The sequence below is a fragment of the Eumetopias jubatus genome, unplaced genomic scaffold (genome assembly GCF_037043125.1).
Source record: "Eumetopias jubatus isolate StellerSeaLion01/CBP00866 unplaced genomic scaffold, mEumJub1_p1.0 scaffold_10, whole genome shotgun sequence".
In the NCBI taxonomy this organism is placed as follows: Eukaryota; Metazoa; Chordata; class Mammalia; order Carnivora; family Otariidae; genus Eumetopias; species Eumetopias jubatus.
The window spans coordinates 84094468-84117607 of record NW_028274816.1 but is presented as its reverse complement, the minus strand read 5'-3'; the positions used below and the strand labels follow the sequence as shown (position 1 = coordinate 84117607).

General features: G+C 56.8%; 2 protein-coding genes across 10 annotated transcripts in view; both read right to left on the bottom strand.

Moving 5' to 3' along the window:
* Window positions 1-1491, bottom strand: part of CYTH1 (cytohesin 1) — a 78863-nt gene extending 77372 nt beyond the window's left edge. For 4 of the 6 annotated variants that reach the window (XM_028112300.2, XM_028112305.2, XM_028112302.2 and 1 more), the window contains exon 1: window positions 1382-1482. Coding sequence is in view for 1 of the 6 variants with exons in the window: in XM_028112307.2 (XP_027968108.2) it covers window positions 1382-1403 (22 nt within the window). In the remaining 5 variants the exon portion in view is untranslated. Of the gene's footprint in view, window positions 1-1381 lie in introns of all 6 variants that reach the window. The other 2 variants (XM_028112307.2, XM_028112301.2) reach the window with 2 other exon arrangements.
* A 10841-nt stretch (window positions 1492-12332) lies between these two features.
* Window positions 12333-23140, bottom strand: part of USP36 (ubiquitin specific peptidase 36) — a 36794-nt gene continuing 25986 nt past the window's right edge. For all 4 annotated transcript variants that reach the window (XM_028112613.2, XM_028112610.2, XM_028112612.2 and 1 more), the window contains 8 exons: window positions 21062-21727; window positions 20283-20410; window positions 17858-18433; window positions 17246-17457; window positions 15134-15235; window positions 14401-14516; window positions 13846-13997; window positions 12333-13261 (listed from right to left, as the gene is read on the bottom strand). In XM_028112613.2, the coding sequence (XP_027968414.2) occupies window positions 13866-13997; window positions 14401-14516; window positions 15134-15235; window positions 17246-17457; window positions 17858-18433; window positions 20283-20410; window positions 21062-21727 (1932 nt within the window). In that variant the 3' untranslated portion in view covers window positions 12333-13261; window positions 13846-13865. The remainder of the gene's footprint in view (window positions 13262-13845; window positions 13998-14400; window positions 14517-15133; window positions 15236-17245; window positions 17458-17857; window positions 18434-20282; window positions 20411-21061; window positions 21728-23140) is intronic.

Sequence of the window (23140 nt, the reverse complement as noted above, 5' to 3'; positions counted from 1 at the left end):
TTACCCCTTCCAAGTACAAATTCATGTCGTGCCTGTTGGCAAAGCGGTCACTGTATTAAAAGCAACCAGACCAAGAGCTTCCTGCCTCGCCTGGTGGGTACAAACACTAGCAGAGGGCAAGAAGAAAGTGTGGCAGGACCCTGGGGTCGACAGATTAAATGGCAAGAGGAGACAGACAAAATAGGCAAAGCTGGATGAGGCTTCTCCTGTGCAGAAAGAGGTAGGGAGGGGATGAAAACCCTCTGGGACCAGCCCGGAGGTGTTTTATTTTGTTGGTGGTGGTTTTTTTTCAATCACAGAAGGAAAGCACAGAGGCCTTTACTTGGCAGGTAACTAGGGGACAGCTGAGGGTGGCCATCCCTAAGGCGCTCTGCACTTCAGGCTGCCAGTGGGTCTTGAGGGCAGCTGCACACTCCCCGGTGCACAGCTCAGGGTCAAGTTGCAGGTCACAAAGCCACCTCTTCCCCGTCCACAGCTCCACAATGACTTACTTGTGCATGAAAAGAAGAACTAAGACCTGCCTCAGTGAATACGCCAGGAAGGGATCCACGGAGCCACACCAGCACGTTAAACTCTGCCGTAGCCTAGGCTGCTCCCAACCCGCAGAAGGTCACCCCTTGTTCGAGCCGCCATTCTCAAACTCCTCATGAACACAATGTTAATAAATTAACTAAAAGCATTTCAAAATAACCTTTGGCGAGCCCTGCAGTTTTGAGCGCTTGGAGGGACGAACGTCCTGGCTGACGGCCACCAGTTTTGGGGATAAGGTGAGCAGGACGCGGGGTTCGGGAACTGTCAAGTGGGACGCTCTGCAGGGTGATGAGCACCCGCGGGAACGCAAACTTGGGTGTCCCCGACGCGTGGCCGGGCGGTGGCGGGGGAGGGGGGACCGGAACCGCTCGCCGGGGAGACGGCGGCCGGCAACGGGGCCAGCGCCCGCCCGACGGCGCCCGGGTGCCCACAGCTCAGCCGCCGCCCCGCCGCCGGGGAAGCCCGTGCGCTTCGGGGTGGCCCGCCGTGCGTGCTCCTGGCTCACAAACAAAGACGCGGACCCGGCACACAACTTGCAGACCCCACCGAGGCCCGAAACTAGGGGGCCGCGGACGGAGCCGCAGGGCGCTCGGGCGGCACCGCGCGACCCCCGGCCCCCGCCCCGTCCGGCCCCCGGCCCGCGGCCCCGATCCCCGCCGCCCCGGTTCCCGGCCCCGGTCCCCGCCGACCCCGGCCCCGGCCCCCGGCCCCAGCCGGCCGCCCTGGGCTCGCGTCCCGCACCGCCGGCCCCGCGAAACGCCAGTCGCCCGAGCCAGACAGGCGCCCGGGCGGACACGGCAGGAAGCGCGGGAGGGGGCGCCCGCACCGCACCGCCGCGGGCCGTACTGACCGTAGCTGTCGTCCTCCTCCATGGTGCCGGCGCCGGGCTGTGCGCCGGGTCCCGCCGCTCGCCCCTCACGTCCCGCCGCGCCTGGCCCCGCGCGCCTCCGCCCGGCTCCGAGCCCCGCCCCCGGCCCCAGCCGCCGCCGCCGCCGCCGCCTCCGCCTCCGCCGCTGCCGGCCCCTCACCGCCCGCGGGGCGCCCCGCCCGCCGCCCGCCGCCCGCGCGCGCCCCGGCACGCGGCCGCCGCCCGCACGCGCCTGCGCACGCGCGCCCGCCTGGGCCCCGCCCCCTGGACCGGAGGCCCCGCCCGCCGCCCACGCGCGCGCACCTCCCGGCACGCCGCCAACCCCAGGCCCGCGCCCGCGCCCGCGCGCCCGCGTGGGACCCGCCCCCGAGGCCCGAGGCCCCGCCCCCCGCCCACGCGCGCGCACCTCCGGGCACGCCGCCAACTCCAGGACCGCGCCTGCGCACGTGCGCCCGCCCGGGCCCCGCCCCCCGGCCCCGAGGCCCCGCCCCGCCCGCCTCCGCGGGCCCCGCCCGTTTCGGGTTTCGCAAGGGCAGCGCGGCGGGCCAACCGGCAGGAGGCCTCCCACAGGCCCAAGGTCGCGTCTGGCCACTGAAGGGCAGGGTGGTCCTCGCTGACGTCAGCCTCGAAGGTCGTCGGCCCCAGCTCCCCAGGGAGGGCCCTGTCCTTGGCCAGAGGCCTCAGAGCATTTGAATTCATTTACTTCTGTAATCTAAACCTCAGCCCCGTGAGTGTCTTGACTTCACTGCTTTTATGCATCCCTTTATGAGTCCCCTGAATTTTCTTGGATCAAGTTTCAAAGGGAGGCACCTCATCTCGCAGCATTTCAGGATTTTCGTGGCCCTGATTCATCATCCCTGAATCCACACGTTTCTAGACTGTTCTCTGCATGTTTTATTTGCCTGCGCTACGGGCTTACCAGTCCCCCTGCCACTGGTGCAGCGAGCTCCCTTTCCCGAGCTAGGGCAGCAGCTCTGCACCTGGAGATCGGAGGCCTCTGCTATCCAGGTGCTGCACTCCTTAACAGCTACCTGCTTGCATCAGCCAGTGAGGGGGCACAGGGACGACGAACTGGAAAGACCCTTGCAGGACAGCCTGTCCTGAGAGCTCTCAGACGAAGAAGCTGAAGCCTAAGGAGGTCCAGGGGCCGGGGCCACACAGAGAGCTGAGGCAGGACCGGGCAGTGCGCCCTCTCCCGGACTCTCCCAGTGTTACCATGCTAAACTCCACCCACGGGACTGCGTTCCTACCTGGCCTTTTAAAGTAATTGCTCAAAAGACAGCAAAAAAAAAAAAAAAAAAAAAAATACAAGGGATCAAGTGAGAAAGAAATCTGGAGGCTGTTTTCTCTGTGACAAAAAGGAAAATCCCAGTGATGCAGGATGAGAGCCCCAGAACCCACAAGCTCCCCTTCCAATGACTCGTGACTCCCCACCCGTACACAGAGCGCGACCTCAGGAATTCCGTGGAGATCCACAGACTCTGCAGCTTGAGATCGGTCACAAAAGGAGGTGAAGGTGAAGGACTCGTCCTGTGGGCCTTTCCGTCCCCAGTCCAGTGCTGTCTTGGCTGACTTCCCTGCTGGAAGCGTTCCTTCCTGAGTGTGCCAGTTTGTCCACAACGGTAGCTCACAACTTTTATGGACGGTTTTAGCATCTTTTAATCCCCAGTGCACTACCTTGTACTTGTCCACTTTAAAACACTCACTGATAGAAACAGATGCTGTGTAGATGTGTTGCTTTGTGGAAAACAATTTTTCTGGAAGGATACGCAGAAAAACTTGGTGGGGATAAACTGGGAGAAAGGGAGGTTGAGACCCACTTTTCATTCCGTATTTACTTTGTCACGGGCTTTCTGTGCTGTCTGGTTGTTTTAAAACATGTGAATGTATTTTTGTTGTTGATTTAGAAAAAGAAAGAAAAATGCCACTTTTCTAGCCACTCCAGACGCACAAGCTCTTTCCTGCTTCGGTGCTCGCCATAAAAATTACGAGAGCCTCCGGGCGCCTGGGGGGCTCAGTCGGCGAAGCGTCTGCCTTCGGCTCGGGGCATGGTCCCGGGCGCCTGGGATCCAGTCCAACGTCAGGCTCAGCAGGGAGTCCGCTTCTCCCTCTGCCCTTCACCCTGCTCATGCTTTCTCTCTCAAATAAATAAATAAAATATTTTATTTTTATTTTTTTAGAAATAAAATCTTCTTTAAAGTATTTATAAAAAAAATTACAAGGGGGCGCCTGGGTGGCTCAGTTGGTTAAGCGACTGCCTTCGGCTCAGGTCATGATCCTGGAGTCCCGAGATCGAGTCCCGCATCGGGCTCCCTGCTCAGCAGGGAGTCTGCTTCTCCCTCTGACCCTCTTCCCTCTCGTGCTCTCTATCTCTCATTCTCTCTCTCTCAAATAAATAAATAAAATCTTTAAAAAAAAAATTACAAGAGCCTGGGGCGCCTGGGGGGCTCAGTCAGTTAAGCGGCTGCCTTCGGCTCGGGTCATGATCCCAGGGTCCTGGGCTCGAGCCCCGCATCGAGCTCCCTGCTAGGCGGAGAGCCTGCTTCTCCCTCTCCCTCTGCCTGCTGCTCCCCTTGCTTGTGCTCTCTCTCTCTCTGTGTCAAATAAATGAGTAAAATCTTTAAAAAAAAATTACAAGAGCCTCAGTTGAAAGGGACTTCAGGATCATTCATCTCACAGCCTCACAAGTCCCTCACGGTGAGCAGACCCCGAGACACCGACCACAGCGGGCTGGACCTGGGGCTGCTGGAGGAGAGCTCAGCCCAGGCCTTGGCAAAGTCCCTAAAAGCTGACAGGGCCTCTCTTGGAATATCTCCATCAGGGGGAGGTGTGACCCCTCTCGGCAGCCCGTTTCATTACTGGCCAACCCTAAAGTATGCCTCCCAGGACTTCTCAATTGTTCTAGGCAACAAAGAAAAGTAATTTCCTCTTGAAAAACGAATCAATGAGGAAACTCTGTGCTTTTATTTCGGATTTGCTTCTGATTAGCCTTGTGACCTGGGCGAAGAGCTCAAGCCTCCGGACCTTTTCCTGCACACAAAAGGCAGCCTCTGCCCGTAAAATGCCCGTAAAATCCAGGCTTCCGCCCAGAACTGATCTCTGAAGTGTTAGATCTGCCCTGGTCTTCCACTCAACTTCTACACAGCTAAAGGGAATTTCTGTTGGACAAGATGGATTTCAACACATCAGCCTCAAGAACCCTAATCTTTACATCCTGTTGGGGGTACGGCTCTGGCCCACTCTTCTAAGAAAATTGCTCATTCACAAACATTCCTCTTAATTTCACAAACTGACCAACCCAGCCTTCGGTGTCTCCCTAAAATCTAAGAAGATGGTCTCTATTTCCTTAGGCACATCCCCCATGTGCTTCTTTCAAATAATTCCAGAAATGAGACGCTTCTCTTGTATAAATTGCTATCTTTCTCCTCAAAGGATGGTTCTAGTGGATTTATGAGCTTAATCTCCACTGATTTCACCAGATGGTCTAGTTTCATAGGGGACATTACAGCAGAGGGTCATATTTTGGCCCCAGCGTGTTCATGTCCTGTGTGTGTGTGTGTGTGTGTGTGTGTGTGTGTGTGTGTGTGTGTGTGTGTGTGTGCGCGCGCGCGTGCGCAGTGATCCGGCTGCATTTCGTTTGTGTTGGCCTGGACTTCGATGCTTTCAGAGTCAACTGGCTTTGACCGGGTGATCTCCCTTCACCCTAGTGGAGTGCTGAGACTCTCCCTGCCATCTGCCCCCTCCTGGTTGTTCCCCTACCATGATCTAGGCCAGAGTCACCAGGAGATTCAAGGCATTTTCCAGCTGGCTTTCTTCCCCTAACAGGTGTCCCTTGCCACCTGAACTCTTGCTCAGTGACCAAAGCTCAGGAAGAAAAGCCATTCGGATGACAGGTTGATTCTCACTATCAACACCAAAACTGTTATCTGAACTCCCAAACCTAGCACCTTAGGGTAGTGAGGGGTACTGCTGTGAATGTTAATTACTGCGATTAGCATAGTACTTGACGGTTGGCAAGTTCCTTTACCTTACCTGGTTCAATTACAGGTCCTGACTCCCAATGCCTGAGAATCCAGTCCTTATTAGATGAAGATAGAATACAATTTTTAAAAATCAGCGTCTATCACATGTAACAAGGATAGTGTTTTTTTTTTGGTTGTGGGTGAACATAGGCAAGGATGTAACAGGTACTTCTGACTTGGAGTCATGGTCAGAAACACTCCATTAGATGACATTCGTGACTCAGAGGGATCGCTTAGATGTCATCCCTGTACCACAGATTTGGAAACTGAGGCTCACAGAGGTTGCAGTGCATGATGGGAGCCACCGTGTCCGGCTTCGATGGCTACCTGTGTCTTCAGCCCCTGGAGAGGACAGAGCTGAAGGCAGGGAGAGCCGGGAGCAACGGTCCCCCGTGGACGATCTGGGACCCCCTCCAGTCTGCCGGTTCTAACCCAGCCCACCTCCCCACGTCGCTGTTTCTCCCGAAAACCTTGGATATGCCATTTCCCTGTGGTCTGTCATCCTCAGCCGTTGGTCCACTAACAACTTTTTAAAATTGGTGCTTCTCTCCCACCATCCCTGCCTTAACACAATAATCTCAAAAATTAGAATTATGGGGGCGCCTGAGGCGTCGTTAAGCGTCTGCCTTCGGCTCAAGTCGTGGTCCCAGGGTCCTGGGATCGAGCCCCGCGTCGGGCTCCCTGCTCCACGGGAAGCCTGCTTCTCCCTCTCCCACTCCCCCTGCTTGTGTTCCCTCTCTCGCTGTGTCTCTATCAAATAAATAAATAAAATCCCTTTTAAAAAATTAGAATTATGAAGGAAGGTTTTTAAGCAAAAAAAAATTTTTTTCTTGTATTTATACTGTGGTTTTTCAAACTTCTTCAAAAACAATGTGTTCTCCCTCTCCGTCTGCAGCTCCCCCTGCTCGTGCTCTTGCTCTCGCTCTCTCTCAAACGGATGAATAAAATCTTAAAAAAAAAAAAAGCAACCAACAGTGAGCGGGCAGAACCGTGTTGAGACCGGCATCGATCTAGCGTCCTCGACAGACACAAGGCGGAGAGCCAAGCGGCCAGCCCCGGAGCCTTGCCCGGCTCCCCAGGTCTGCTCTTGGGGGAGGCGGTGCACAGGGGGAGAAAGGGTGCCTCACACACGGGAGAGACCATGAAACAGATCGCTCACGCAGGCCGAGACTGGGGCATTGTCTTGCTTTGAAAACCCCCACATTTTATTTTGCTAAAGCTTGCAATTTCTTCTGGGTGAATGGCACTTAAAATCTGTGTGTAATGGAACTGGATTGTATCCAGCTGTCACTAACGCCTCCCGTGCCGCCCAGAAGAGAGCTGGCCACAGGCCACGCGATTCAAGCTCCCACTTCAAATGGGGGGCTGCTGCTCCTGTTCCCACCAGACTCTGCCCGAATGATTTCACTTGTGACACAAAGGGGACTTGGACTGGGGCTTGGGCTCAGGGAAGGGCCACGTGGCCAAGAAGTGGTGCATGCAGCATGTCAAGCCAGTGACGGCCATGGAGGATGGGCTGCCCGCTTGCCCAGTGGAGGCCACAGTCATCAAGGACACTTCCTCAAGTGACTTTCCCAGGGCACTCACCTGACAAGGATTTCCTGGGCCCTGCTGGAGACAGTGACCGCCACTTCCCGCCGACCGGAAGCACCTAACGGCAGCCACGTGAGACAGGACACAGAGGCACACATGTGAAAGGGGAGGAAAAAGGGCATTCAACCCAGATCACTTCTAAGACCGTAAGAGCAAAAGAGCACATTTTAGGCATCCCAGCTGTTAGCAGGGGCAGATGAAGGTGGATGCATTCCACATTTAACAACACAGCTGGGAAAAAGTCACTCATTTAAATTATTCCCTATACACCTGAATTCCCTATACACCTGTCAGTTAAAATCTGGCCCAGCAACGGCCAGGGGCCACCTACATACCTGGGACCTGCCTGAGGGACAGCACTTCTGTGACAGTGAGCCACGAGTGAGTCTGACCCAGACTGACTCCTCTGTGAGTCTTTAAAGCAGGAACACCACACAGCAGCTGATCCTTGAGGAAAGCCAGGAGGAGACTGCATTCAGAGTAAGCACGCCCAACCTGGGGCCCCAAGCAGAGGCCCATTTCCTGGGCTCCCGAATGCTTTCTGCTGCCCAGAGGCCCTTCGGGCAGGTGCGGTCTACAGGACTACATACGGGAGCCTGTTAACTGACAGGGGTGGGAAACCTTTGTGGGGAGTGATTGCCTAGAGTTTCCGGTCCTGAAAGATTGTCCTGCGCCCAGGAGAGCAGAGCGGGAAGCAGGTCCGCTGGAGGTCGAGCTGGTCTTTGATTATGGGGGGCCGGGACAAAGTGGTGACGACTCAAACAGAAAGCCAGGCGGCGGTGGGGTCAGGAAGTTGGGTGGGGAGAACAGGTGTTCTCCGCAGGGGGCGGGCCTGCCTAGTGGTGTCTGCGGAGTATTTGGGACAGAGTATTTGAGTATTTGAGACTCTTGTTGCTGGCGTGGGGGTGGGGGGTGATGGGAGGGAGGTGCGCAGGGTGGTGGCCACGTTTCTGGCTTTGGCAACGGGGTAGGCAGTGGGCCCCCAGCCATGGCGGGACACACTAAGAGGACTCAAATAAATGGTGAGCCACGAACTTGCCAGTAGGATACCCAGGCAAAGCAGTTCAGCAGATTACAGTGCTCAGGCAGTGAGATGTATTGATCGGAGTTGACGGATATTGATGGAGTTGACCACGAGAAAGGAGCAGAGAGCAAGCTCGGGCTTGGCTGAGGGAGACAGTGGCTGGGGGCGGGGGGCACAGAGACAAGGGGCTTTTATAGGATGGCAGATACGTGAACATTGTCATGAGAGAAGGCGGCAGACAGATCCCCAGAGAGGTAGGAGAAGCTGGCCTCAAGAGCGCAGGTGGGGTGCCAGCCCTGCCGAGGGGGTTCTGCAGTCTGCGGCAGTCCCCATGAGGTTGAGGGTAAGTCTTCCGTCTACACCTCTGACTGCCTTCCTAGACTCTCACCCCTGCTGACCCCTCCATACGAAAACCATTAGATCAGAACCAGCCTCCCCGGGAACATGAGAGATGCACTCTCAGGCCCCAGCCCCCTGCTGAATCAGACTGGGCGGGGATGGGGCCCAGAGACATGGGTGTTGGAACGACCCCCAGGAGATTATGATGCTCGCTCTCATTTGAGGCACGGGACCAGAATAGCACTTCCCCACATGGGCTGCCCAGAATCACATGGAAAGGTTTTAAATGCCGATGCCCGAGCCTCTCCCCCAGATTCCAATTTCATTCATATTAGCCCTAAATAACTCGTCCAGCTGATTCTGCTGCTCCACGAGTGCTGGAAGCATCAGGTTAGGGGGAGAAAGGAGCAGATGGAGATGGAGAGAAGGTGGTTCCTCGTGCTTTATTTTGGAGTGGGAGGGGATTCCTGTAGTGGGATTAGAAACCATTTGCCAAGAGTGAGTGCACACAGGAAGGAGGAGAGCCAACGCGTTTGGAATAACCACTGAAGCGACTGGGAGAGGCACCAACCTCAAGGGCAAGCAGAGCGAACGAAGACGGGAAGCTCGCTGGTCCAGACACAGGTCAGGGAGGAGCAGGATGCACGACCCGCAGGGTCTTCGAGGAGAGTGCAGCGGGGGCCCCTCCGAGCACGAGGGTGGTTAAAGGGGGGCGCTGGGGTAAAACCACACTGCTGAGCAGCTACCAAGTGCCCCCCAGAGCTCGTTCTAGCCATGTCCTGTCTATACCGAGGCTGTGCGAGCTACCAAGACTCCAGGCAGGGATTAGTGCTCTGGCCTTTCTCTGGGCTGGAGGGCACGCTGGCTGCCACAATGATCCCAGCTGGTTCCCGGGGCCGGGGGGCAAACACCGGGACTTTTCTGAATCCCCAGACTCCAAGTTTACGGCTCTCCTACAACTCACACCTGTGATTCTCTCTCTGTTCCCGTTCCAGTAACATGCACGTTCCCCAGGCCTGGCTGCACGGCTGGGGGTCGGGGGTGAGGGTCTGTCACCCACCTGCCTCCCTGGTACTGACTGGCCCTGCCACTCACCTGCCCACCCAAGCCAGGAGCTGTCTTACCCCACTCTGGACCTTCCACTTGTTACCTCTCCTCTTGATTCCGTCTCCAAATACCCAGGTGACGCCACCTCCCGACGGCTCTGCCGACGTCAGCTCCGGGCCGGACCAGTGGTTTGCTGGTTGGTGGCCTGGTCACATCCTCACCAGGCTTCTCCCTCCTCCTCGGCCTCCTGGGCCTTCACGCACTGCCATCAGCCTCCAGAGTCTAAAGCCTAAATCAGACCTCGTCAACCATTGCTAGAAACAATGCAGGAGCTCGCAGGAACTCTCAACGTACGGAGGCCGGCAAATTGCGGTTCGCGCTGAAATTATCAACCAGAACATACCCTGTGCTTTGCCTTTGCCTGGCTGGCGCCACTGGAGGCAGGGCTCACCACACCCTCATCGTGGTTCCCACCCGGAGCATCCAGTCCCGGCCTGGAGACCACAGGCTGCCTGAGAAACGTAGCCTTGCTCTTCCTTACTTGTACCCAGCACCACAACTGAGTGGAAAAGTTTGGAAAAGTAACCAGAAGGCCGTGGTCCTGCCTGCATGACCACTGTGCCTCGGGGCTGAAGGGGGTCCCCAACGTACCGCTGCCCAGCCTGATTGACACTGTGGACACGAGCTTGGCTTGCCACCCCAAACTCTCCCACCCCACCGGGCACCCTATTTGTTTGGGTCCAGGCGTGGCCTCTCCTCACCTGTTCCTACTTTGCCCTGGCCAAGCGCCCACGGTGACGGGGCAGAGTCCCCAGGTTTGAGGGGCACGACTGGGTGGGAGCTCAGAGACACTGAAGGGAAGAGGGAAGGGGCAGTAGGACTCGGGGGGCGGGCCTGCCTAGTGGTGTCTGCGGAGTATTTGGGACAGAAGCCACCCACTGGAAAGCGGCCACTGCCCAGGGCTGCTTTCCCTTCCATCGCCCACTTAAGGGTGCTGCTCTGGCCGAACGGAACCTCCCCGTCACAGGCATCCCTGCAGGGACCTGCTGCCCCTGCTGGCCTCACCCAACTTGGAGGACGTGTTATCAGCCATACCCTGACCCGCCCGCTCTCAGGTGGCCCGGCCTGACAAGACCGGAACGTTCCCCAGGAGCTCGAATTAAGTTCCCGCGTGGGCCCCACGGTGCAGTCGTGCTCACCACGCGCCCCAGCGTGCGGCCACACCCGCTCCCGGCGGCGCACCTCCGAGCTGGGAGGGTCTCGAGCTGCAGGCCTGTGTTGTTCTTGCCCACTATGAGGAAAACTCACAGTTTAGTAACACCTATCGTTTCCCTCTCACTTTCCCTGTAGAAATCCCAATGTTATTCAGTAAAAAAACTCAAACAGCAAACCTCAGTGGAACATGGTTTCCAAGTTTCCTCAACACAGTACTCATTGCGAATCACCCACCAAGCTCAGTGGGCCACTTCAAAGGGTTCCTCCGTCTTCTTAAATTCAAATGAATGTATTTATTAATACATTTAAATAAATCTCTTTATTTCTCTTTATCCTTAAGGAAGACTTGCTCCAAACCTTCCCACATACTGACGAGTTACCCGGAAGTGCACCACAGGGAACCCTTCATCTGAACTGGGCGCTGGGATGCTAACGCCTAAAAATCAAAGGGAAAAACACAAAGACACAGGCAGGGCTCACAAAAACCTGTTTTATTGCACCAGGATCTTGGCAACATCGGGGGCGCCTCAGCCCCTGGAGCGGAGGCACAGCGCACAGGGACATGGTTGGACTATAGGCCCACCAGGAAAAGGCAGGTGAATGAGGCCACACGGGGCCACCGGAGAGGCGACCCCCCCGATACAAAGTTAAATTAAACCCACGTTCTAAGTCAACCAAGTGACTGCTCTTATAAAAGCTTTTGTTATTTATATATTTTTATATATTTACATGTCCCCTAGAGTTTGGACTGATTTTCTGGGCCCATCCTTTCCCTTCCCAGTTTGGCCGATGGCCAGGTGTGGGAGGGAAGGGCTCGCCCCTATGGAACAGTGACAGATGCTGCCGACAGTCAGGCCAGGGCTCAGCACCGCCCAAGACACGGTGGGCATGTTTTCCTCAGGAAAAGTTTCATAATTACGTAAGTGGAAGAGGGAAGAGCCTGGTTTGAAGAGGAGGGAGCAAGAAAAGAGATCCACTCTGTGCTGCAGACAACTTCCCTTTTCAACTGCAGAACATTACAGAAAAATAGGGCCATACAGGAATGAGGGTCAACACCAGAAGAGGAAAAAAAAAATGCCCTGCCCACAAAGGCACCTGCCTTCCCTCCCGAAGTGGCAGATGACAAAGCCACAGGGCACTAGGGGTTGCTGGGGGGGGGGGGCGGCGGGAGGGGGGACACGACCCTCATCTTTGAACAAGGTGTGGTTAACAGAGAAATCCGTCCTCTGAGAAAAGAGCAAAAGGCTCCCAGACTGGCCTATGCAGCCAGTGCCCTGCTCACCTCCTGCTGGGACCAGAGGCAGCCCCAGTTCGCGCCATGGGCATCGTTATTCTCCCCACCTTTTTCAAAGAGAAAATGTAAGAACAGGAAGAAAAGTCAAAAAGAACTACCTATGTGAAAAAATTAACATATCTCCCCACCCCCGCCCTGAAAATGGAACACTTTTTTCTGACCCCCCCGGGCCCCAGAGCAAGCGGCAAGGGGGAGCCAGACCAGGCCATCGGTGGGCCTCAGGCCACGGAGAACCACCGTGGAGGTCGGACGTCCACATCAGACGTCAGTCCGTCTCCGCGTGTGGCGTTCTGGAGAAGAGGAAGCGGAGACGTACATCCGTGGAGTCATTTTTGGATTGACCTCTATACCTTCTGCTACTGAGTCATGTGTCTTTTTTCTGGAAAGTGTCACCTTAACTGAGGGTTTCCTGTATTTATTAAATTACAAGTTCGCAGGCACAGCTTGAGCAAGATTAAAAAAGTGATCTTCTTGAGTCATACAATCATCTAAATTCAAAAGCACTCACAAAATTGAGCAAATAAAGCCAGTATTGCATATCAGGAAAAAGAAATATATTGCTAATGGAAGCCACAGACCTGGTCAAAATGAATGTCTCTATTAAGTAGTAAAATAAAAGGATTCTACCCCAAGACCACCACCTCGACAGACCCGTGGGTCGCTGCAGCTGCAGGGGAAGGAATGGCAAAGCCACCTCAGAATCAACAGCAGCTGGAAAGGCAGATGTGTCAGCACACCGTTTCTCGCCGCCCCTCCGCCCCAAAAGAGCCTTCTCTCTCCAGGGATGGTTGAGAGTCTCTTGTAAGGGAGGGACGCACTGGCAGCGCCGCCCAATTCCAGAAAAGGGAGAGGTGCGGTGTGGGGCGGCCCTGGGCTTCCTTTCTCAGGGGGGCACGTAAGGCATAGAGTCCCTGCCCCACGGAAATGGGGAAGGCAGGACCAGACAGCAGTGCCGGCCGCCAGCAGCGGGGGACAGACGGCTCCCGAGAGGAGCCCAGCGCACACGCTCACCCTGGGGGCACTCGCTCGCTCGAGGATGTGCCGGGAGGGTTGCGGCCGCCATCTTCCCCTGCTCTCGGCCACGGACCACACGCACTGCTGTCCAGGTTCCCGGCCAGTGTGCTGCCACCTGCTCTCCACGTCACTGTGGGGTTTGTCACGGCGCAGGCAGTGACGCCAGAGGTCCCGATGCGACGAAGCCCAGACCTGTGGGCATTCCTCCTGTAGCCGGTGTGGGCCTGGCAGCAACGGGGCAGCGGGGTCCTCGACAAGGCCGCTCTTCAGTTCCGACGGACAGGGCCCAGGAAGGGACACCTCGTCTCCCGAGGCTGTGGGGCACACAACATTGCTGCTGAGGAGATGGAGACCCTGGGAGTCCTACCAACACCCCAGGGGTGTGCGTCCACATGGGACGACACGCACCATTAGATGGCGCTCTGAAAACACCCAGTCCTGCCCTACACACACGCACCCCACACCTGCACGCACCAGACACGCACACCACACACACCTGCACGCACCAGACACACACGCACACCACACGCACGTGCACCTCACCGCACGCACACCACACGCGCATGTGCACCTCACCGCACGCACACCACACGCACGTGCACCTCACCGCACGCACACCACACTAACGTGCACCTCACCGCACGCACACACTAACGTGCACCTCACCACACGTGCACGCACACCACACGTGCACCTCACCACACGCACACCTCATCGCACGCACGCACACCACACGCACACGTGCACCTCACCGCACGCACACCACACGCACACCGCATGCTAACGTGCACCTCACCGCACGCACATGCACTAGACACACACCCCATACCACACCCCCCCCACACATTAAAATACAAACCACACACTAACGCACCCCTTACACCTCCCCCACACTGACCCATCTCGACAGCAGCAAAGTCAGCGGCGGTAGCTGAGGCTGGTAGCCTTAGCTGGATGAGTCACAGACCAAAAGTTCCGTCTACTCTGAAGTTTCTGGAAGGCGTTGTATGTTCTTTTCTTCTCTCTTTTGAACTTTTTTACTTTCTTTTCCTACATAAAGAAACCCCAGGCGTCACAATTCCTGAAAAGGACTCTCCCCTGGTCCCTGTGGCTCCTTGGGAAGGCTTGTTGGGTGGGGGGGGGCACGATTCTCAATTTGCCGCAGAACCAACCAGCTTACTCTTCATGTGGCCTAGGGAGGTGTCCCCACTGTCCCCACCTTGCTGATGAAGGAACAAAGCAACGGGGAAAAACGCCTCGTCCGGGCCACACAACGTTCGCAGTGGCCAGGCCGGCATCCGAGTCCAGCAGCCTGCCTCCCGTTGTTGTACTTGACCGCTTTACAAGGTCGCTGCCACTTCAAACTGCCCCAAAGGGTCAAGTCCCCCCCGCCCGGCCCTCGGCGGGGCCGCCGTGAGTACCCTGTCACGCCAGCCTCAAGTGCACCCCATACCTTCCCTCGATCGAACTCTTCATCCCAGTCGTCCATCACCGTGGCGGCGCGGGCCCATCTGCTGTCCTGAATGGCATCCTGACTGACAGCCGACACCTCGCCAGCCCAGGTCAACACTACAAAGCAGACACTGAGCGTCGGCACCTTTGTGCACTTGCTTCCAGAATGGTGTTTACGACCCAGACTGGCCTACTCCTGATACATTCAGCATGTTCGAGGGCCACCTTTCGGTTAAATGGACCACGCAGAGGAGGAGGAGGGAGGGCAGAGTGGTCCCCAGCGTGCAGGACAGTGGTCCGTCCCTCAAGCGCAAACGTTGTCAGATCTGTACCACCAGCCCCCCAGTTTAGTTCCTTTCAAACCTGTGCCCTCATCTGAGAGACAAAGGTCTCACGTTCTTTCTCTGAGACTAAGAATGCACAGCACCGGTGCTGGGTGATTCCCATCCACGCCCTTCCCAAGCTGGCCCACGCCACCCAGAGGCCCAAGATCGGTTCTCCCTGCCTCTGCTCACATCCCCGGGGAGGCAGCATTCTGGATCCTCCCACAGGGCCTGGTTCTGGACTTTGTGCAACGGCTGCAGCTCAGGGAGGATCATGGCTGACATTCCTCTGCCCGTCCGTAAAGCCCAGTGACACCCCCGCCCCAGGATCATGACACAGCGGGTCCATTTCAGACCTCTGCTGCCCGACGAGTGAACTGCTGGACAGAAATCCATTCTTGAAACCAGTACCTCTCCTCCCGTAAGCTTTATCTGACGAATACTTGAGCAGTTCCTGGAGCACGTCGGACTCCCTCTCTCTACTCCAGGACACAAGAGGAGCCGGGGCCTGTCCTGCAATCAGAGAACTGCTTACATACGTTTGCCTCTGACGAGGTACTTGATTCCTTCTCGAGAGGGGCTACCGCCCAAATCAACTCTTGGAAAAGACTAAAAACCCACCCCCCAAACAAGACCGAAAACTTGCAAGCAGCAGCGTGAGCCCTTGGTCTGATGCAGGACGGGTGAGACGGAGCCCCGGGGGGAACCCACTCCTCCCACAGGGAAATGGCCAGAAACGAGATACGGCGGCAACTGGAGGGGATGACCAAGTGCTGCTGTCACCACAGCGTCTGGGGAGGCCGCCTCCCAGCGCATCTTGGAAGAGCCTGGCCACTGAGGACAGCTGTGTGGTGACAGCAGAGACCACCCTCCTCAGGCTCCTAGAAACTTCTGCCTGGCCCCCTCTAACCACCTACAACTGCTAGAACGTACTCCCGTCCCTCAGCACGAGCCCGCCCTTGCTCTCCGGGCCTCCAATTGATCAATGATGCTGTGACCTTCAAGCCCGGTCCCTGCCGCCCTGTGCAGCCTCTTGCCCCGTGCTGCACAGCACAGCCCGGCCCAGTGGCCAGGCAGGGCCGCCCACATCGCTCTCTCCGTCTCTGGGCTGCGAATGCCCTTCCCCACGGAGCCAGCTCTTCCGATAATCAGGACGGAGAGCAAACAGAGGAGGAGCTGGGCCGCCGCAGCCCAAGGACCTGCACGGGGCAGTGGGCCGGGAAGCCCGGAGAGCATTTCCGTCTGGTCAATGTGCCAACAAAGCAAGCCCCGTGGTCTGATGACCACCGCCAGCCTGCTCTGCCGCCACCTTTGAGGAGCCTTTCTTCCAACGTACTGGCCACCCTCCTTATCGCCCAGCGGCAGTGTTTTCTCATGGGTTTTTTTTTGTTTTGTTTTTTTTTTAAGATTTGAGAGAGAGACAGCACAAGCGGGAGCGGCAGAGGGAGAGGGAGAGAGAGACTCCCAAGCAGACTCCACGCCGAGCCTGAAGCCCAATGTGGGGCTCGACTCCAGGCCCCTGAGATCATGCCCTGAGCCAAAACCAAGAGTTGGACACTTAACCGACTGCACCACCCAGGCGCCCCTTGTCACAGGATTAATGTTTACTCATAGACTCATTTATCAGGAGTTTGACAAACACAAACCATTCCCAGCAGCCTGTTCACCCCCAAAAGCACTAACATAACTGGATCCCCAGGCTGCAGAGCAGACCTCACAGAATCTGCTGCCGTGCTGGATCCCTTCCCAAGCAGGTGTGACCTTCTCTCCCCTTCGCTAATGGACACGCTGTATCAGAACAGCCCAGCCGTGCCCAGCCAGCCCTGAAGGAAACAGAACCAGAAGTCGCTTAGCCATGGGCACCCAAGCCCTGGGGAAGAGCCGAAGAGCTGGGAACCCCAAAGGCAAGGGGCCACGTTGTCTTCAGAAAGGCCCAACTTGGGCCGCCTGGGAGGCTCAGCCAGTGAAGCGTCTGCCTCGGGCTCAGGTCATGATCCCGGGGTCCTGGGGTCAAGCCCTGCATCGGGCTCCCTGCTCAGCGGGGAGTCTGCCTCTCCCTCTCCTGCGCTCTCTCTCAAATAAATAAAATCTTAAACAAAACAAAAACAGCCTAACTATAAAAACAGGCAGAGGAAGATTAACTTCTGAACCCGACCTTTCAAGTTCGAGAATAACGACAAAAAAAAAAACTCCAGGCTGAATGGCCCTGAGTTTTTAGGGAAAAGTTTAGGCAGGAAGAGCCTTGAATCAGAAAAAAACACTGTATTCCAAGAATATGTAAGAGTTGTTTGGGCTGACTGCTTTGCCAGATAAGGAAGCTGCGACCCACAGGGCAGACAGCCTGCGCAAGGGGACAGACTTAGGGCAGAGCTAAGAGGGCTGCAATCCGGCCCCTCCCCTGCACCACACCTACCTGTAGCCACGCGGCAGGGCTGGGCACAGGAGTGCTCCCGGGTGCCCCCCTCCGGCGCGTACACCTACGCCGTCCCCGGGCCCAGCCCCCTGCTCCTCGCGGGTGCGTACCTGCTCCGTCCCCGGGACGCCTGCCGTTCACAGGCGGGGAAGGCGGGCTCCCAGGGGGAGCAGAGCCCCTCTGCCTCTCGCCCCTGCAGGCTTCAAGGTGCTTGTTCTCTTCTACCTCCTGCCGTGACTCCTGCTGTCTTTTTTTCTTTTTCTTTTTCCTCGGAGATGCTACAGTGGCCTCTAGCTCGACGACGTCCAAGGGAGAGCAGCTCCTGGGAAGTCAGAGTCGACAGTCAGCTCCGGGCAAACTGAGGGTGAGAGTGGGGGTTCAGGTCGATACCCCGGAACTCCCAACTGGCACGTGCCTCGAGCCCGCAGAAGAGCCACCCCAAGAACACCCCGCAGACGGGAGCAGGACAAAGCACGCCAGCTTCCGGGGCGACAGTCAAGCCTGAGAGAAAAGCCCACAACCGCACCCAACCCGGGCGAGTCCTCCAGGCCAGAGGACGCGGCTGCAGCTGCAGCACCTGCCGGCCTGGGGGCCCGTCGAGGCACGTAAGGACGCGGTCCTGTCCTGGAAGCCTGGCCAGCGCCCTGGGTTTCCAGCCCCCCACCGGGGACGGACCGCGCGTTGCTGGGGGAGGTGCCGGGCGGCCCGGCTCCCGCTCTCACCTGTGCCACGGTGGGTCCCGCTGGAGGCAGTCTTCCGCACCGAGGCCCTCGGCTCCCTTCCGTCTCCTCTTCCTGTTGCCTCCGGGGCGGCCGTCGGTCCCACTCCCCCGCTGCCGGCTGTTCTCTTGCTGCCGTCCGCCCTGGTCCTCCAGTCTGTCGGCGGGCACCTCTGCCCGGGCCTCCTTCCTGCGCTCGAGGAGCCAATGCTGCCTCTGCATCTGCCCCTCCTGCGGGGGGGAGGCGTCCGCAGCCTCCGCGCGCTTCCGCTTCTTCCTTCTCCTCTTCCCCAGAGAGGCTGCCGCTGCTGCGCTCGTCTCTGAGCCCTGCCCCTGGCTCTCTCCCCTGCGGTTCCTTTTCCTCTTCTTACAGAGGCTCTGGGGGGACCTGCTGGCCTCTGGCAGCTGGTGTGAAGGGGCCTGGGAGCCCCCATTGACCTGAGGCAGGAGAGCAGAGGCGGAGGAGCAGCTCTGTGGGTCTGACGTCCCGGGAGGTCGGGGGCTACTGGACAGTGACACGGAGCGGGCACCGACGGGGAGCTTCAGGTGGCTGGATGGTGGGGGAGCAGGTGAAAGCGCCCTGTGGGGAGACGCTGCTCTGACGCACAGGCAGGCCCCTCCTGCCCGCCCACAGCCCCCTGCCCGCCCAGGTGAGGATTTCCCATGGTCCTCCCCCCGCCCCCACCCTGCCGTGAGAATCTCACGTACGCGTAAATTCCACTGACTGAGAAAAGAGGAAAATGACAAAATCCAAATTTACTGAAAATCGAAGTTACCAAAAATCAGAACCTTTTAGTTTCCGGTCACCAAGCAGTTCAAAGTATTTTTCCAAACTTGCATTACTGTCCTTCTTAAAAGATTCATTTATTTTAGAGAGAAAGAGAGAGCGTGCATGCACGCAAGTGGGGGAAGGGCACAGGGGGAGAGGAGAGGAGAGAATCTCCAGCGGACTCCCTGCTGAGCACGGAGCCCGACGCAGGGCTCAGTCTCACAACCCTGAGATCATGACCTGAGCTGAAATCGAGCGTCGGCCGCTCCACCATGCCACCCAGGAGCCCCTAACTAATGGTATTAATTTTCAACATGGGTCTGTTATGAGAAACTTCTCTAAATTTGCCCACAAGCCTCAAGGTGTTTACACCCACGGCACCAGCCTTAAGAAGGGCCGGCGCAGGCCTGTACATCGTGCACCAGGATTCCCCTCTGATATGGGGGCTCCGGAAAATCAGCTGATCACACAGTGAGACATAGAAGGGGCGGGCCTGGGAGCTCCGTCAGGTCAGGCTCTCTGACCCGCCTCCCGCCAGCGATGTGACCTGGCAGGAGCTAACCTTCTGCTCTAGGCCTCACTCTCCTCATTCGTGACCGAGTGACCGTAATGCCGACCTCAAAGGGTTATGGAATCAAATAGGACTACCGTTACTAAGCCAGGACAGACGCCTACACAAACTGCACTGCTACTCCGTTTACTGTCTCCTGGAAAGTTTTTAAAAAAGTCTCTACGTCAAAAAAGGAAAAAAAAACAAAAAACAAAACCCACAGTAAATGCCTTACACGCTTAAGGACCTTCCACATGCAAAAATATTGTGCTGGGTCCAGCCCGGCTGTGAGGGTGGGAGAGGCAGAGCCAGGAGCGGCCAGGGTGGGGAGGGCACATCAGTGCCCAAGGCAAACACCAAACCACCCAAACCAGCTCCTGGCCTCGCCCAGCTTCCTCCCTCCCTCCCTCCCTCCCCAGCTGCCAGGGGCTCCGTCAGCCACTGGGCAAGCAGGTGTCAGTAACTCAGCTGTCTGCTTCTCAACACCCTGAGGGATCTAAGCACCCCGTGTGTAACAGGACGGGAGGTACGTCTGCTGGGGAGCCTGAACAGAGCTCCCAGAGAACCACGCCTCCCCGCTCTGGACGCCCGCCCAAAGCTCCGGAAGCCAGTGCGACGGGACAGCTCAGGGGAAGCCCGTGCAGGGCTAAGGAATCAGAGAAGAGCCCGGAGAGTGCTGGTGGGAGATAGAGAATGATCCTGGCAGCAAGACACCCGTCAGCGGGGTCACAGGACTCTGGGTTCACGCAGGGTCCTTCTGGGACTCCTGCCTTTCTCTTCTGCTCTGGAGTCCTGTCATGAGACTGGGGAGGGACCCAGGGCACATCCCCGTCCCTGCATGGACAGAGCAGGTGGATGGAAAATGAAGACAAAAGTGAAAAGATCAAGACTGCAGAGACCAGGCTGCCTCCGACCAGCCGGAGCTCCTCTACCGGATGAAGAGAGAGAGAAGAAAACCAGAAGTCGGTGCAGGATCCGCCCTGTACCTGTCCAGCCGCACACCACTGTCCATCCCGCAAGGCTGGAGACCATGTGCATCTTCGCCAGCCAAGCACACGCTAAGCACAGGGGAGGAGCGGCCGGCCCAGGGGGCCTGCGCCCGCGGCTCACCTGATTGCACAGACAGGCCAGGAGGAGGCGGCGACAGGGTGAGTGGTTTTCCTGGGGTAGGTGAGGTCGGACAGTGGTGAGAGGGGTGGACGGAGGTCATTGTCGGCTGCCCTCCGCAGGGTGCTGGCCTGCAGTTATTGACATAAATAAAAACTTGGTGGTCTAAAAGAGGTTGCCGTGAGTGAAGAGGGAAAATAAAAATAAAAAATAAAAAGAATAAAAAAAAAAATGAAAGAGCCCAGAAAGGAGGATGAAGGGACAGAAGGAGAAAAAAAAGGGGGGGGAGGTGGGGAAGGGGGATGGTAGAAGAAGAATCAGAAGTGTTTTTGGTTAGAAACAAAAAGGAAAAAAGGAAGGAAATTTAAACAAAAATCTCAGCACAGTTACATCACCGAGCTTGGTGCTGCACACAGAGGCACCAGCCAGCCCGCGTCCTGTACACCCCCCGCGCTTGGATTCCCTGCCAAGCCCCCCGCACCTGCCCTGTCTTCCCCTTGAGGCTTCTTTAGGAGATTCTGTCTACGGACAAAGATGGGGACCTGCCGCCTCTCCCCAACCCCCAGCAGCTGTATGGAGTGTGTATCACATCAGGGTCCCCCACACCCCTCCTCGGCCCCAGGACAGCCCTGTGTAGTTTGCAAATGCCTACAACTTCGTTGCCCTGACCGGGGGAGGCCGAAGGCCTCAACACAATTCCCCCAGTCTCCCCAGACTAAAACCAAACCTGCTCTGTGAGCCCTAGAGACACACTTCCGGCGGGCAGATTCCCACACACCCACCTTCTTGGCAGAAAGGGCCAGTTTTTTGGCTGGTGGAGGAGACATGATGTTTGTGGGCTCGGTGGCGGTGCGGCTCAGGATAGGGGACTTGGGCTTCACCACCTTGGGGTCGTCTCCATCCGGCAGCGCTCTGGAGTGTGTTCCCTGAGAATCCCCCAAGTGGGCCGCTCTGCTCCTGGGCGTCTGGGGGGCCTTGGTGGGGTCATTGCTGGCAGAGTGCTCTGGGCTGGAGCTGCTGGAATCCCTCCCATCGAGCTCGGGGCTCTCGCCACCCGCCTTGGGCCCATGCCCGTTGGCAGTCACTCCGGCTGGGAGCCTGGGTGAGGTAGAGAGGGCGGCACCCCTGCCGTCCCAGGAGCCCTGCCTGAGGCTCTCACTCCTGCTGCCACTCCCGTTGCTGGTCCCATGGAACCCCTGAGAAGCTTTGCGTGACGGGGAGAGGTGCTGCAGGGGCATCGACTTCTTAACTTTCTTTCCAGGCTCATCCAGAATGGTTGGTGTGTGGGGGGGTGTTTTGGAGAGTCGGGGGGAAGGGGACCCCACGGGTGGCTTTGGAGGAACGTATCCATTCTGAGACTTCAGACCCGACACGGAGCCGTTCCTGGAAATGGGCACGCCGAGCTCCTCAGTGGCTGGCAGCTTCTTCATCGGCACAGAGTCCAGTCGCTGGAGGAGAGCAGAGGACATGATCACACCCTGGAGGGAGTGCGGGCTGGCAGTTCCCGCACAAAGTCAGAGCACCTTCTGCAGCAGGCAGGGTCTCTGCCAAGCAATTCAAGACACATTATCCACATGGACACACGGTAAAGACACTGCTTCTGCTTTGAACACTCAGTATTCTCTGAGTTGTGCACATGGGGGTGTGTCTCTTTATGGTCACCTTTACTGAAAGCAGGATGTTTCCATCAAGAGTGAAGAAATACAAAAAAGTATAAAGGAAAAAAAAAAAGTACCAGAGTTCCACCCACTGTCCAAACGTAAGTGCCGACGACGAATATGCTGGCGCCTTCTGTTTGGCCCTGATCTCCGGGATGGCTCTGGCCCACACAGGTGCGCCCAGTTCCACCTACGCGCTGCCTGAAGCATCGTCCTACGCGCTTGGGGAAGGTCTCGAACGTCTGACCAGCACCCACCTTGCTGCGTGAAGTTTCTACAGCCTGTACTGTCTCCAGCCACGGAAATGAACAGCGCCCGCCCAAGTACCCCATCCTTCTCCTCCACAGACTCATCGCTGCCGGGGCTGAACCGCTGGCTCTGTTTAAATGCTCTACATGGCCCAGGTCTGTGCTGCTCCCCGCTCCTGCCTCCCGACTAGTGCGGGGTCTTCTAGAGTCAGGGCTTAACAACCATTTGATTGGCTGCTGAACATTTCCATGAACGAACAACCAACAGACTAAACGTTTTGCCCTACTTAGGAAATTCCCTGCTCGTGTTCTGGGAATGGTTACCAGGCTACGGATGCTTCCATGGATGCTGACGCACACTGTGCAGGGCACCTGCTGCACTCTCACCGGCAGCAAGTAGCTCTTTTTCAAAATCTTTGCTAATTCAACACCATTGCTCGCTCTTACTACACCAACCCTAATACCCTGTGATCTGAGCTCGTCCAAACAAGTCCTTTATGTACCAGAAACACTAACCTTTTATTGTATTTGCTGCAAATATTTTTAGAAGTTTTTTTATTTCTAATATTTCACATACAGAAATTCAAAATTTATCCAATTTATTGTTTGTTTTTCTATACTTTGTCTTACGGTCTTCTCTCTTCTGGAGGCTTACTGAGAATTCACTTCTACTTCCCTCCGAGTTTCTTCTTCTCTTTTTTTCCCTACGTTCAAAAATAATTTATCCTTTACTTACGTTCTCTCTAAAGAGAACACATCTTCCTGCTGCACTGTTAAGATCTTCTCGTTGAACATTTAAGTTTATAGAACTTACACAACGTCATTTAAAGTAAAATGGCTTTTGTGCGACTGCAGTATGTGTGGCACGTTATCTTCGTGATGCGAATGTGGTTGGCCAGTAGCGTGGCCCCGTGGTACCGACTCCTGGCCTGGGCCACAGTGACAACCCCGTTGG